This window comes from Sorex araneus, chromosome X (assembly GCF_027595985.1).
Source record: "Sorex araneus isolate mSorAra2 chromosome X, mSorAra2.pri, whole genome shotgun sequence".
Classification (NCBI taxonomy): domain Eukaryota; kingdom Metazoa; phylum Chordata; class Mammalia; order Eulipotyphla; family Soricidae; genus Sorex; species Sorex araneus.
The window spans coordinates 327367795-327379998 of record NC_073313.1 but is presented as its reverse complement, the minus strand read 5'-3'; the positions used below and the strand labels follow the sequence as shown (position 1 = coordinate 327379998).

Sequence of the window (12204 nt, the reverse complement as noted above, 5' to 3'; positions counted from 1 at the left end):
GGGAGAGTTTATAGACTGTCAAGGGAAGAGGAAGCAAAATAATAAGAAATACAAACATGAAGACAGTGGATTATCAAGTGTCAAAATGTTTTTAAAACACTTAGGATACCCCATATTTTCCTGAAGATTCTAATATCCTAAGCACCCCCAACCCCATTCACCTTCTTAAGCCTCTCAGGTCCCAGTCTGCAAGAAAATGTGATTTTTTTTTTTAGGTTGAGAATCATAAGTTTGTACAGTAGGTAGAGGAAGAGGCCATCAAAGCAGCCTATAAAGTGACCAGAAAAATAAGAGGCAGGAGACAGTAATTTAACCAAAGTTACTTGAAGAAATGGTCAGCGAACTGAGAAGTACAGGAAACAAGGAACTGAGAAGTATCCATTGACCTTTGGCATTTAGAGGGCATTAGTGCTTTTTTTCCTGGGGGCAGTCTTATAACTTATGCAGAAGTTGGAGAAAAAAGGAAGGACCGAAAGTGTTGGCACTGGGTGAGAACAAGAATGACCACTAGCTTTCCTGCAGCACTGAAAGAGAGGGAGAATCATTTCTTGCTTTAACAGTGAAGCAGAGCTCACTAGGCCTGTAATTTATTTAGTACAGGAAGGAGCCAGTAGAGAGCAGAAGGCTTAGAAAGGGAGCACTGCCAGTCTGCGGTCCTGGGTAGGCTCTCCAGCGTGGCCCCGTTGCTGTGTCAGGAGAACTTGTGCTGTGGTCTGTTAATGTCACCAGCCTGTTCCTATGGAGTCACTTTCTTGGACTTTAGAAAGCAACATTCAGGTATCTTCCTACTTGACTTGTTAGGGAACAAGATTCCCCCTCCACCTCCGCCGACTTTTTTTTTTCTTTACTAAAATCTCAAGAGGGAGCCTTTGTCTTCTAGTCACATTGATTTGCTGCAGTGTTGATAACCCATCCGTCTACACTGATGGGTTGACAGGGTGTATCTTTATTGATAGACTTACTAATGCACACTGCCGAGGAATGTATTCCTTTAGAAAATTTATGTGCATGTGTTTATGTGACATTGGATCTATTCAAAGAAAACCTTTGTTTTAAACTGAAAATTGGTTTGTTTGTTTGTTTGTTTGTTTGTATGTTTTATCCTGGAGAAACTCCACTAAGAAAAAAGGTGTTAAGATTTGAAATAGTGGTCTGTTTTCTGATCTACAACCTCCTTATTAGAAATCAGTTGTACAGTTCACTTTCTCAGAGAGAAGCGAACAAGGACAGCAGCAAAGGGAAAAGAAATGTTTAATTGCAAAGGCTCAAACAGGCTCTGAAAAGTAAAGATTTCAGGCTTAAATGTGCTTGGAACAAAAGACCGTTGTGAACTGTGTACAAGAGTTGGTGAGAGTTTGTATTCTGCCCCTTTTTTCTGTGGGAGTTATTTCCTGTTGTTGACTAGAGTTCTTTATTTAGAACCACCTAGCTTCAGAATGCCTGCCAGTGTGCACTAAAGTGTGTATTTAAACACAAACTTATTGGAAGACAATCTCTTTTAAAAAACCATACTACCTATGCCCCGACAACTCCACTGTTTCCCAGAAATTCAAGGGGATACCAGGGCTTTATGCCTGTGACCCCTGTGTTTAGCGACACAAAAAAGAAAGACCTGGGGTGCACTGGTTGTAGCAGTTCAGTGGTCACCAGAACGCCCAGTGAGAGATACTTCATGGGGGAGAGTGTGTTTCCATTTGCTCTTTTATTTTTTTTTTGAGTTTACCTTATGGTGCTTAGAGGAGTTATTTGGCAAATGCAGTAACAAGCAGTCTTCCTATCTTGTGAGAAAGTTTTTAGCCATCCCAGCATACTGCAGTTAGCCAGATAGATGAGAAGTAGACCCCTGCACACAGGCTTTCAAGCAATTCTTCTCTTGCAGTTGTCCTTTCAGCCGGGCTTCCTGTTAAGAATTTGAGGCTGCGTGGCTTGGCGTTGTCCTTGAGTTTTACAGCCTGTTTTTTCCCCCCTTGCCCTTCCTTTGATGTTGCACCCCTGTGAGGATGGCGAGCCGGTGGTGGTGCGCTGTCACATTTGGCTGCCTTGAGGGGAGAGGTCACACACCTGGTTGTGGGACATGGGAGGTGGTGTTCATGTGGCACCAGGAATCATGATAGCAAAACCGGGCCGCACTTGAGGAATGTGGGGCTGCGGTACGGATTGAACCTGGGACCTCAGGGGCTCTAGGCAGGCGCGCGCAGGCGCACTTCCTGCAGACTCTGCCGGGCTATGATTAAGAGGTATGGAGATGAAGGATGCTACCCAAAGAGGTGAGAAGTGGAGGTTGTTCACTGACATGATGAGGAATCGGTACAAACAATGAGCTACAAACGTTATTCAGTGTTTTTATTAATAGTGAAAATACAGGGAAAACCCTATGACGGTCCGCTACATGGAGACCGTGTGGAAGAACAAAAAGATGTACTTTTACCCCAATAAAATCTAAAACATTAAGTGTAATTTATTACAGGATATTTGTTTGTTTTTTATGTTTAAAAAATAAACACTGTAGGGATGGAGAGGGAGAGATTGCACAATGGCTGGAGAATGTCTTTGACTCTAGGAAGCCTGGGTCCCTAGCACTGCCTGCCCCAAGAAGCACTGGAAACATTCCCCCAGATCAGCACCAAGCCAGGAGCAGCCTCTGAGCTCTGCCAGGCGTAACTCCTCCCCCCCCAAAAAAATAGAAAAACTAATTTAATTAATTAAACTTATAGATAAAATAGAAGTCACTTTTCCTGATTTCATTACACTCTCCCTTTTTCACTAGAGGTAGCCACTTTCCTGGATATTTCCCTCTGATTTATTTTTATAATGCACACATAGATATTTTTAAACAATACATACTAATGTTTTAAAATAACTAAATGTGATATTTTACCTACATGTTACAGCTTGCTTTATTTTACTCAACAGTAAGGTTTTTCTGTCTGTTTGTTTTGAGGCTACACCTGGCAATACTCAAGGGTTACTCCTGGTTCTACACTCAGGAATTACTCCTGACAGTGGTTGGGGGACAATATGGGATGCCAGGGATCAAACCTGGTTTGGCTGTGTGCAAGGTAAGCACACAACTTGCTGTACTATCTTTCTCCAGCCCCTCAACGGTAAGTTTTTTTGATGGTTAACCATATTGATTTATAGTGTCTTTACTACTCTTTAACTACCATAGCTTTCAAGTGTATCGGTTTATTCTCACCCTAATGAACATTAGGGTGTTTTCCATTTTTGCTTCTTCCAGCAGTTCTGCCTCAAACATTCTTCTGTGTCTCCATAGGGATAAAAACAAACAATTTTCTCTAGATTCTGGACTTAGCCCTTCTCATCCAGAAGTCTTCCCGAGAATTCAGCCCCAGTACCCTAAGGTATCCTGCCGTATGGAATGAATTAACTTCTATGCTCTAAATCTAGAATTTAGAACATGTGCTGGGGGTGGAGACTGATACCTGCTTCTAAGTGATTTTACCAATCTTATGCTGATTCTTGAGTTTAGTTGAGGGGCTTGAAATCAACTTAAGGCATTGGGGTCGGGGTATTTGCTTCACAGAAATCACACTTTCCCCATCCCCCAGCCATTTGTTAAACATTTACCAGTACACCTCTGGCTAACTTTATGTTTCCTTAGTAAAACTGAGGAAATCGTCACTTAACTTAATGTCTATTAAGCTTATTATTCAACCCTAAAGCCCCAGTTGAGAAAGGCTGGATGTATATGGGGGAAGCATATTTATTTTTTTTTAACTTTTTATTTGTTTATTTATTTATTATTTTTGTGGGCCACATTGCAGTGCTCAGGGCTTAGTCCCTAGCTTCTGCATTCAGGGATCACTTCTGATGGGGCTCTGGGAACCATATGGGATGCTGGAAATCAAACCTGGGTTGACTATGTGGCAGGCACTCTACCCATTGTACTATCGCTCTGGCCCCAGGGGCAGCATAACAAATAATGCCAAACTATCTCCAAAGCAGTAAGCATTAACTTACAAAGCCCTCAATGATCACGAGGGTTCCGTTTCTATCTACAGTTTCACCTATATTTATACTTTCAGGCTCATTTTTGTCAGTATGATAGCTGTGAACTATCTTTTCAGTTAGCATATGTCTTATTACTAATGAGATTATATATTTTGCGAGAAGAGGGTAACACCCAGCAGTGCTCCGGGCTTACTTCTGTTCTGTGTTCAGGGATCACTCCTGACAGTGCTCAGGGAATCATATGTAGTTCTGGGGATCAAGCCGTGTTCAAGGTCAGCAGTGTTCAAGGTCGACCAGCTGTATTATCTCTTCAGCCCTGAGTATCTTTTCACAAGTCTGTTGAATACTTGAGTTTCCTATTTCACCCATTTTTCTATTTTTTTTACTTTTTTAATATAAATTAATATATTTTACTTTATTATTTTTTTAAAAAATTATTTTTTTTATTAATGAGTCACCATGAGGGCGCAGTTACAGAGTTTCGTGCCTGTGTTACAGTCATACAATACTTGAGTACCCATCCCTCCACCAGTGCCCATTCTTCTCCATCAATGGCCCCAGGGTCCCTCCCTCCCCCAACCCCGTGCTCTCTGCCCCCTCGCCCCTCCCCATAAATTAATATATTTTAAATTTTAAAAGTGGGCCCAGAAAAATAGTGCTGAGCTTGCCTTGCACTGTCAGTTCCAGGTTCTACCCCTGGCATCCTATATGATTCCCTGAGCATTGCAAAGTGTGATTCCTGAGTTCAGAACCAGAAGTAAGCCCTAAGTACCACCGAGTATGGCCCCCAAAAAAACCCAAAAATTAATCAAAAGATTTCTCTCCCCTTTTTGTTGTTGTCCTTGTTGCGGTGACATATTTGGTTTTTAGAGTCCCTGGGTTCATACCCTTAGCCTCTGTACTGAGGATTATACTTGTTTGTGGAGCTTGATTCAGGGATCGAATTTGCAGTCTCATGCCTGCAAAGCAGGTGCTGTGTCACTGAATATCCCTCAGCCCAATTTGTATTTTTTCTATTTATTTTCATTTTCAAAAGTATTTTCCCTCACCAGTCTCTTTTATTGATACTGTTGTGATGACCAGAGGTCACGTACATGCTTGGTTGTGGCTGCTTGCCAGAGGCCACACTCCTAGTCACAGAGCTCCAACACATTTGGTTGCAGTGCTCAGACACAATGGGACTGTGCTTATTGCATGTGAACAGCCCTGAGGACCAAACTCAGGCCCTTGTGCTTGCAAGGAGACTCTTTTGCCACTAAGTTACTCCCCAGGACCTTTTTATCTTTTAAAAATGGACTCAGGAGCTGGAATGATAACACAGCAAGTAGGGTGTTTGCCTTGCACAACAGAACTTGGTTTGATCCGCAGCATCCCATATGGCCCCCAAGCACTGCCAGGCGTGATTCCTGAGTGCAGAGACAGGAGTAACCCCTGAGCATCACTGGGTGTGATCCAAAAAGCTAAAACAGTTAGAAATAAAAAACTGAAAATTGACTCAAAGGGCTAGAGATGTAGCTCAGTGGTAGAATGAATGCTATACATATATGAGGCCCCTTGCCACCCTTCAAAATAAATAAGTGATTAACAGTTGTTTTTAATTAATTTTAAATACTTTTATTGATGATATGTATTATTGGAGCTTTCAGTTACTTTATCTTGTTCATAATATATTTTGTTTAAAGATGCTTAATTTTTAATGTATTCAAAGTTACTGAGCTTATGGTTTCTGCCTCGAGGGTGTCCTGTTTCTTAACTCTTAGAGGGTTTCAACAGGAAATACAATTCCCCTCAAATGATTCAACAAGAGACTTTATTTAATAAAGGGACTTTTTACAGAGATGTGACAAGAGTTGAGTCATAGAAGACCAAGAGGAGTAGGAAGCTGTTACTATCCTTAGGTCTGAAGAGGAAAGGGGAGGAAATGGTGTTGCCAGAGTCCAGGAGAGTTGGTGCCCTGGAGGAGCCACCTAGCAGGAGCTGTGACTGTGGAGAGGTGTGGGGACAGCCCTGAAGGGGGCAAAGCAGGAAGGAGCAGGAAAGAGATACCCAGCTTCTCTTTCCTGGTTGCTTTCTGATGCCTGCCTTTTGCTGAATCTACTTGGAAGCTAGTTGGCAACGGATCTCAGTCCCCAGGGGTCAAGATTTCAAGACACAGAGCAAAGCAGAATCAAGTACAGAATGATTCTTCAGAGACAAACAATAATCGCAGATTCCTTACCCTGATGCCATAAACACATCTTATGTTTTCTCCTCTTTGTTTTCACATATTTAGTTCTTAGTCCACCTAAAGAGACTGAATGTATTTTTGAAACAATATTAGGTACCCATGTTTTTTCTTCATGAAAGCACCAGGTAATCCTTAACTATTTCTTGGCTATTTATTATGTTCTTTGCCATGGTTCCATAGTCTCACTTCTGTCATAGTTCATGCTTCCATCTATGTGTGGCTCTACTTCTGTACTCAGTTCTGTTCTCCTGGTCCATTTATCTGATGCCAGTATCACTCTATCTTAATTTTTAGAAACTTTTTTTTGTGGGGCCAGGGATGGAACACAGGGTCTAAAACATGAAAGGCAGGAGCTTTACTTATGATCTCCCTCCCCAATACTTAATAAATATTGATATCTGATAGAATACATCCACATCTTGTTTTAGCTGTCTTTGTCCTTAGCTGTTCCAGATGAAATGCTGGATTGTTTACTAAGTACCATGGTGGGAAAATGCATAGAGATTTAAATTAGAATTAAATTCATTTATTTATTAATGAGTTCAAGAAAGATTTGGTATGGGATTTAAATTATTTTTTTTGTCAAAAAATATTCTTTTCCCTAATAGTATGACTCCTCTTAATTCTGTTCTTTTCATCTGATGAGGTTTTGGAAAGGTTTCTCGTTTTCTCACTTTTCATTTTTGGCAGTAATGTGAAAATAGTAATTCTGGAGCCTTTATCTTTATAGTTGTTTGGGTTTTTTTTAAATCACTAAAACTAAAACCATAAAGTCATATTAGTGTCAAACCCGAATGGATTGAAAATGAATGTCTGATTGATTAAAAATGTTATCATTCTGCTGGAGAGATAGTACAGTGGGTAAGACACTTGCCTTGATTGTGGCGACCAGGGTTCCATGCCTGGCTCCACATTTGTTCTCCTAATCACCTCCAGGAGTGATTCCTGAGCCCAGAGCCAGGAGTGAGCCCTGAGCACAGCTGGGTGTAGCCCAAAAACAAAATAAATAGGTAGATCTATTTAGATAGATACATTTCTAAACCTTTTTGTAATACGGGCTTTAGTTTCTTAAAGGAAGTTAAAAGGAAATTCGAATGGTGTAGAAGTTGCCAATATTATTTCCATAAAAGCCATTTGCCTTCAACCCTAGTATGGATTGTGTTGCACTCAGAGTAATAAAGCCAAATAAAACAAGGTAGTCAAAGTGTCCGGGAGCCTGGCACTTTCTAAGCAAGAACCTTTTTAATTTGAAATGACTCTATTGCATATGTTTTGAAGGAGTCCTTTTTAGGAATGATTAAATGCATGCATTGTTTGAACAAACTCATAGAGTAGATTGTACATTTATTTGTAACAGAACAGAATGGCTGTGGGCGTAGATGCTATAGATGATTTCTCGTGGTATTTGCTGCCATCCACTCTCCTTTCTAAATTTGGTGTTACAGATTCGACTTCTGTTTTTAAAAAGGGAAGTTGCATATAGCTCATTCACACTATTATTTTATCCTTACAGCCAGTTTTTCTGATAATTGTCCATTTAAGGAGTTACAAATGATCTAGACGCTACTTCTTCAAAAAAACAGTTTTGAAACAAATACTACTAACCAACATTAAATCTTTTGTTTGATATTTTAAAAAGCAATTGAGTTATTACACACATATATATCATGTGGCATTGTTTGAGATGTTTCCCTTAGTTTCTTTCTACTTCACTATGCATTTCTAACATTTTCAATGCTTTTTAACGATAAAATAATTTTGAACCAAAGGACTAGTTTTATTGGACAACTGGGTGATTTTGGAAAAGTCTGTTTGTTCTGATAAATGGTCTTCGAGAGCAATTTTACATTTTTTTTCTTTTAAAAATGCCATTTGATATGTCAAAAACAGAAACAACAAGTCTCCAATGGAGACATTACTGGTGCCCGCTCCAGCAAATCAATGAGCAACGGGACACAGTGCTACAGTGCTACAGGGCTAAAAAAGCCAGAGGGATTGGCACCGTAGTATAGTGGGTAGGGTGCTTGCCTTACATGCAGCCAGGAGTGATCCCTGAGCTCAGAGACAGAAATGAGCCTTGAGCACTGCTAGGTGTGGCCCCCAGAACAAAACAACAGCAACAAAAAAGTGGCCATTCAAGGTAGCCAAGAGTCAACTCCTTTTTACTTGTATGTTATGTTTACATTTAAGCAGTATTCTGTGTCCATATTAATTTTTCTTAAGGTAACACATAACCTAATCTTAGAGTGTTTTCTGAATATAAAGCTTTGACACTTTTTAACTTCTCAGAGTAAATTTTTCATAGTTGAGACTTTGTAAAATGGTTTAGATATATATTATTTACACTCGAAAAATAACCTGACTTCTCTTCAAAGACTCTTTTACTCAAAGATAATTTAAAGGTACATAATTATAGATAATTTGTATAGCAGATATGATAAAATAGAATTTAGTCTAAGCAGTCTTAGAAATTTGCTTTTTAATTTTTTTTTAATTTTTTAATATTTATTTTATTTTATTTGTTTTTTGGGGGTCACACCCAGCAATGCACAGGGGTTACTCCTGGCTCTGCACTCAGGAGTTACCCCTGGCAGTGCTCAGGGGACCATATGGGATGCTGGGAATCAAACCCAGGTCGGCCGCGTGCAAGGCAAATGCCCTACCCACTGTGCTGTCGCTCCAGCCCCCAGAAATTGGCTTTTTAAATATTAAAAAAGAGCTGGTTGTAGAATAATATTTGAGAAATTATTTTTCTTGTCATCATTTTTGCAAGTTTTCCTGAGAATTGATATTGGTAAATGCTATGCCTAACAAGTTTTTCTTATTTTTTTTCCACCACTAAGAAACCATAGTAATAAATGGTCATTTGAACCATTCAGATAATCACTTAAAAATTTGGATAGGTGGGGGCTGGAGCGATAGCACAGCGGGTAGGGCGTTTGCCTTGCACTCGGCCGACCCGGGTTCGATTCTCAGCATCCCATATGGTCCCATGAGCACCGCCAGGGGTGATTCCTGAGTGCATGAGCCAGGAGTGACCCCTGTGCATCGCCAGGTGTGACCCAAAAAAAAAAAAATGGATAGGCAAGTCTTTTCTTTCTTTTGAAATGCCCGTATGCACCAAGTGATGGGCCAGGGAGATGACTCAAAGGGCACACTTTGCCTGTAGAGAGCCCAGTTTCAACCCCGGCATCGAGTGGACCTCAGAGCACCTCCAGAAGAGGCCCTGAACATTGTGCCAGGTGTTTCCCCCCACCCCAATAACTAAGCACCAAATACTTGTGAAATATGATTTAACTATTCTTAAAGTAAGTAGGAAGAGGAAATCTTTACAAAGTGCAGAATGTTGGATAAGGGCAATAATTTGTTTATCTGCAGGGTTGTTCCCTCAAGGGTAAGTCTGTATAGATTTACTCTTAACAGAAGGTACTTTGTGCTTATTAGCCCTTTTAATTATGCTAAATTCAAATGGCATTTAGAAAAGCAAAAAGAAGCAGTTATAATTACAGTGTTGGATCACTCACAGTGATCCCTCTAATTATTGAGAGCTCCCCGATACTGTGCTTGAACAATATATGTGTTTAATGTGTTACGGTTATTTACATGTGTGTACACATACACACCTACTTTAATGGAAAGGTAGAGGATATCTTTAGCAGGAAGGACAAACTTTTGAGTTTGTAATGCTGTCACATATTCTTTAGCATTCCTTAATGTATTCATTCATTCCTTCATCACAATATTTACCAAATAGCTACTATGTCAGATACTGTTTTAGAGACCAAAGATAGAGTGATCTCGAAGAACAACTGTTATGAGCCATATTGGAATGAGTATGGGGTTAAGCTTACTATTGTTTTTGTTAATGGGTGTTAGTTATTAATCCTGTGGGTTAAAATGTGATAACAGTCCTAGGGAGATAGTACAGTGGGTGGGAATGCTTGCCTTGCATGCAGCCGACCTCGGTTCAGTCAGTTCCCTAAGCTCCACCAGGAATGATCCCTGTATGCAAACCCCGAAGTAAGCCCTGATCACTGCCAGATATGACCCCAAAACAAAGACAAAACAAAACAAAAAATGTGGTGGCAGCAAGCAGGTTTGTTGTTTCTGGTGGACAGTTTAAGCAAAGTGGTCCAGGATCCTGGTGCAGTGGCACTGACCTGGTGGTCTGTATGCAGTGGCTGTTTCTGTAAACTTGACTAGAGCCCTTCCTGGCACCACACAACATTTCATTAAAGTGAAACACTTTACAACTTTAAGGTCTTTTTTTGTCCCTAGGAGTCCTCTTGATCAAGTGAGGAGTGCAGTGTGAGGACCTCTGGGCCTCTCTCGCTTCCTCAGGAAGACTGGAGAAGTAACACCTGTCCTGCGTGTTGGGAAGCTCAAACCAGCGAAACCATATGAAAAAGTCTTGCAAACTCTCCTGCTTCCACGCACATGTTAGAGACGGGGTAAGGCATAAGGCAGAATTCTCAATGGGTGACTTGAGCCATAACGGGAGAAATACAAATAGGACTTCCCAACTATGTCTTCTGGATATAAAGAAATAATCCAAAGAACATATCCTATTGACATAACATATTACATTATTTGTACATCTAGGCTTTTAGTTTAGAAATATGATGTTGTTCTTTGTATTCCTCCGATCTGAGCCCTAAAATGACATTCCATGAAGGTAGTTCCCAGTACAGACTCCTGCCCTCTGGAAATGGGCTACAGAAATCTTGGTGCACACATCTCCTTTGCCCCGTGTGGAAGCAGGCTCTGTGATGTCAGACATCTGATTCAACTTCATTACTGGGTATGATGGAGAAGCTGGAACCGAAATCCTCTGGCCAACAACCTCTGTACTCTTGTAAGCAGAATCAGTGCAAACCCAAAATGTGATCATGGGGATGAGATATGATACGGGTACAAGGGTTAAGGCACTTACCTTGCATGTGGCCAACCCCATTTTGGTCCTGAGCACTGCATATGGTCCCCGAGGCACTGCCAATGGTCAGATCCAGAAATAGCCCTGAACACTGCTGGGTCTTCCCTTCCCCTCAGCTTAAAAAACACAAGAACAAAACCTCAAAACCAAATCTGTGACATAGCATATTAAGAAACTAAAAACGTCACCAATTAATTATAGTTGGGTGATTTATTTGCACGGGATCTTTAAACCCCTTTTACTCAGATTCTCTCTCTTCCTAGGTGGTTGGCAGGGACAAGGAAAGTCTGGGAGCTGATTCCTAACATTTATTGGTGTTTTCTGTGCAAGCTAGAAGTGCAGGGTATGAACTCCCCACGAAGGGGAGGGGGTTGGTTTCTAGACAGGAAGTAGAGCCGACAAGCAAAGCTTGGTAATGCTGTGTGGAGACATGGGGACAAGGGGCATGGGACCACTGGCTCAGGAGGCGCAGCTATCTGGAGGGGACGATAGCGCTGCAGTTGTGGCCAGGAGAAGCCTTCACTCTTCAGTCTGAAGAGAGGGTGGAAGCAAGGGCTGGCGTCTCTCCGGAGGGCTGCTTCCAATTGGACCTCCCAACTTGAGGATTTTAACAAAACGTTGGCACATGGACTAGGAAGGAAACGCGTGTCCAACAGAAGCTGTCTTCTTTCGTACTGGCTAGAAGGGACTAATCAGAACTGCTAGGGAGAAAAGTGGCTTTAGAAGCATGCTCATCAACTATTATCCAGTATTTCTTCCAATTTAGGATTAAACTCCTGTCAGAATTTTGAAAGAGAAAAATGCCTCTCACACAGAAGGTTGTCTGTCCCTCGAACACTGACAGTGTGGTTATTAACACAGAAGTTCACTGACAGTAAGGAAAGCTTGCAAAAACAGCTCCTTACTGGAATTGAAGTTCTGTGCCTATGAATTGTGACTTCGGGGTGCTGTGGGGAAATACTTTATAAAATAAATGGGAAATATGATGAAAAAGAGTTGGCTTCAATGGCAGGGAAGTTTTAACTGGTGGTAACTGAAAGTTTCTAAACCTGTTTGTGCCATTTTTTGTGAG

General features: G+C 41.0%; 1 protein-coding gene across 3 annotated transcripts in view; it reads left to right on the top strand.

Annotated features, from left to right (window-relative positions):
• SERTAD2 (SERTA domain containing 2) overlaps positions 1–12204 on the top strand; it is a 139722-nt gene that overhangs the window by 98977 nt on the left and 28541 nt on the right. For 2 of the 3 annotated variants that reach the window (XM_055122125.1, XM_055122126.1), the window contains exon 2: positions 10478–10650. The exons of the other annotated variant lie outside the window; for it this stretch is intronic. In XM_055122125.1, the coding sequence (XP_054978100.1) occupies positions 10637–10650 (14 nt within the window). In that variant the 5' untranslated portion in view covers positions 10478–10636. The remainder of the gene's footprint in view (positions 1–10477; positions 10651–12204) is intronic. 3 annotated transcript variants of the gene reach the window in all.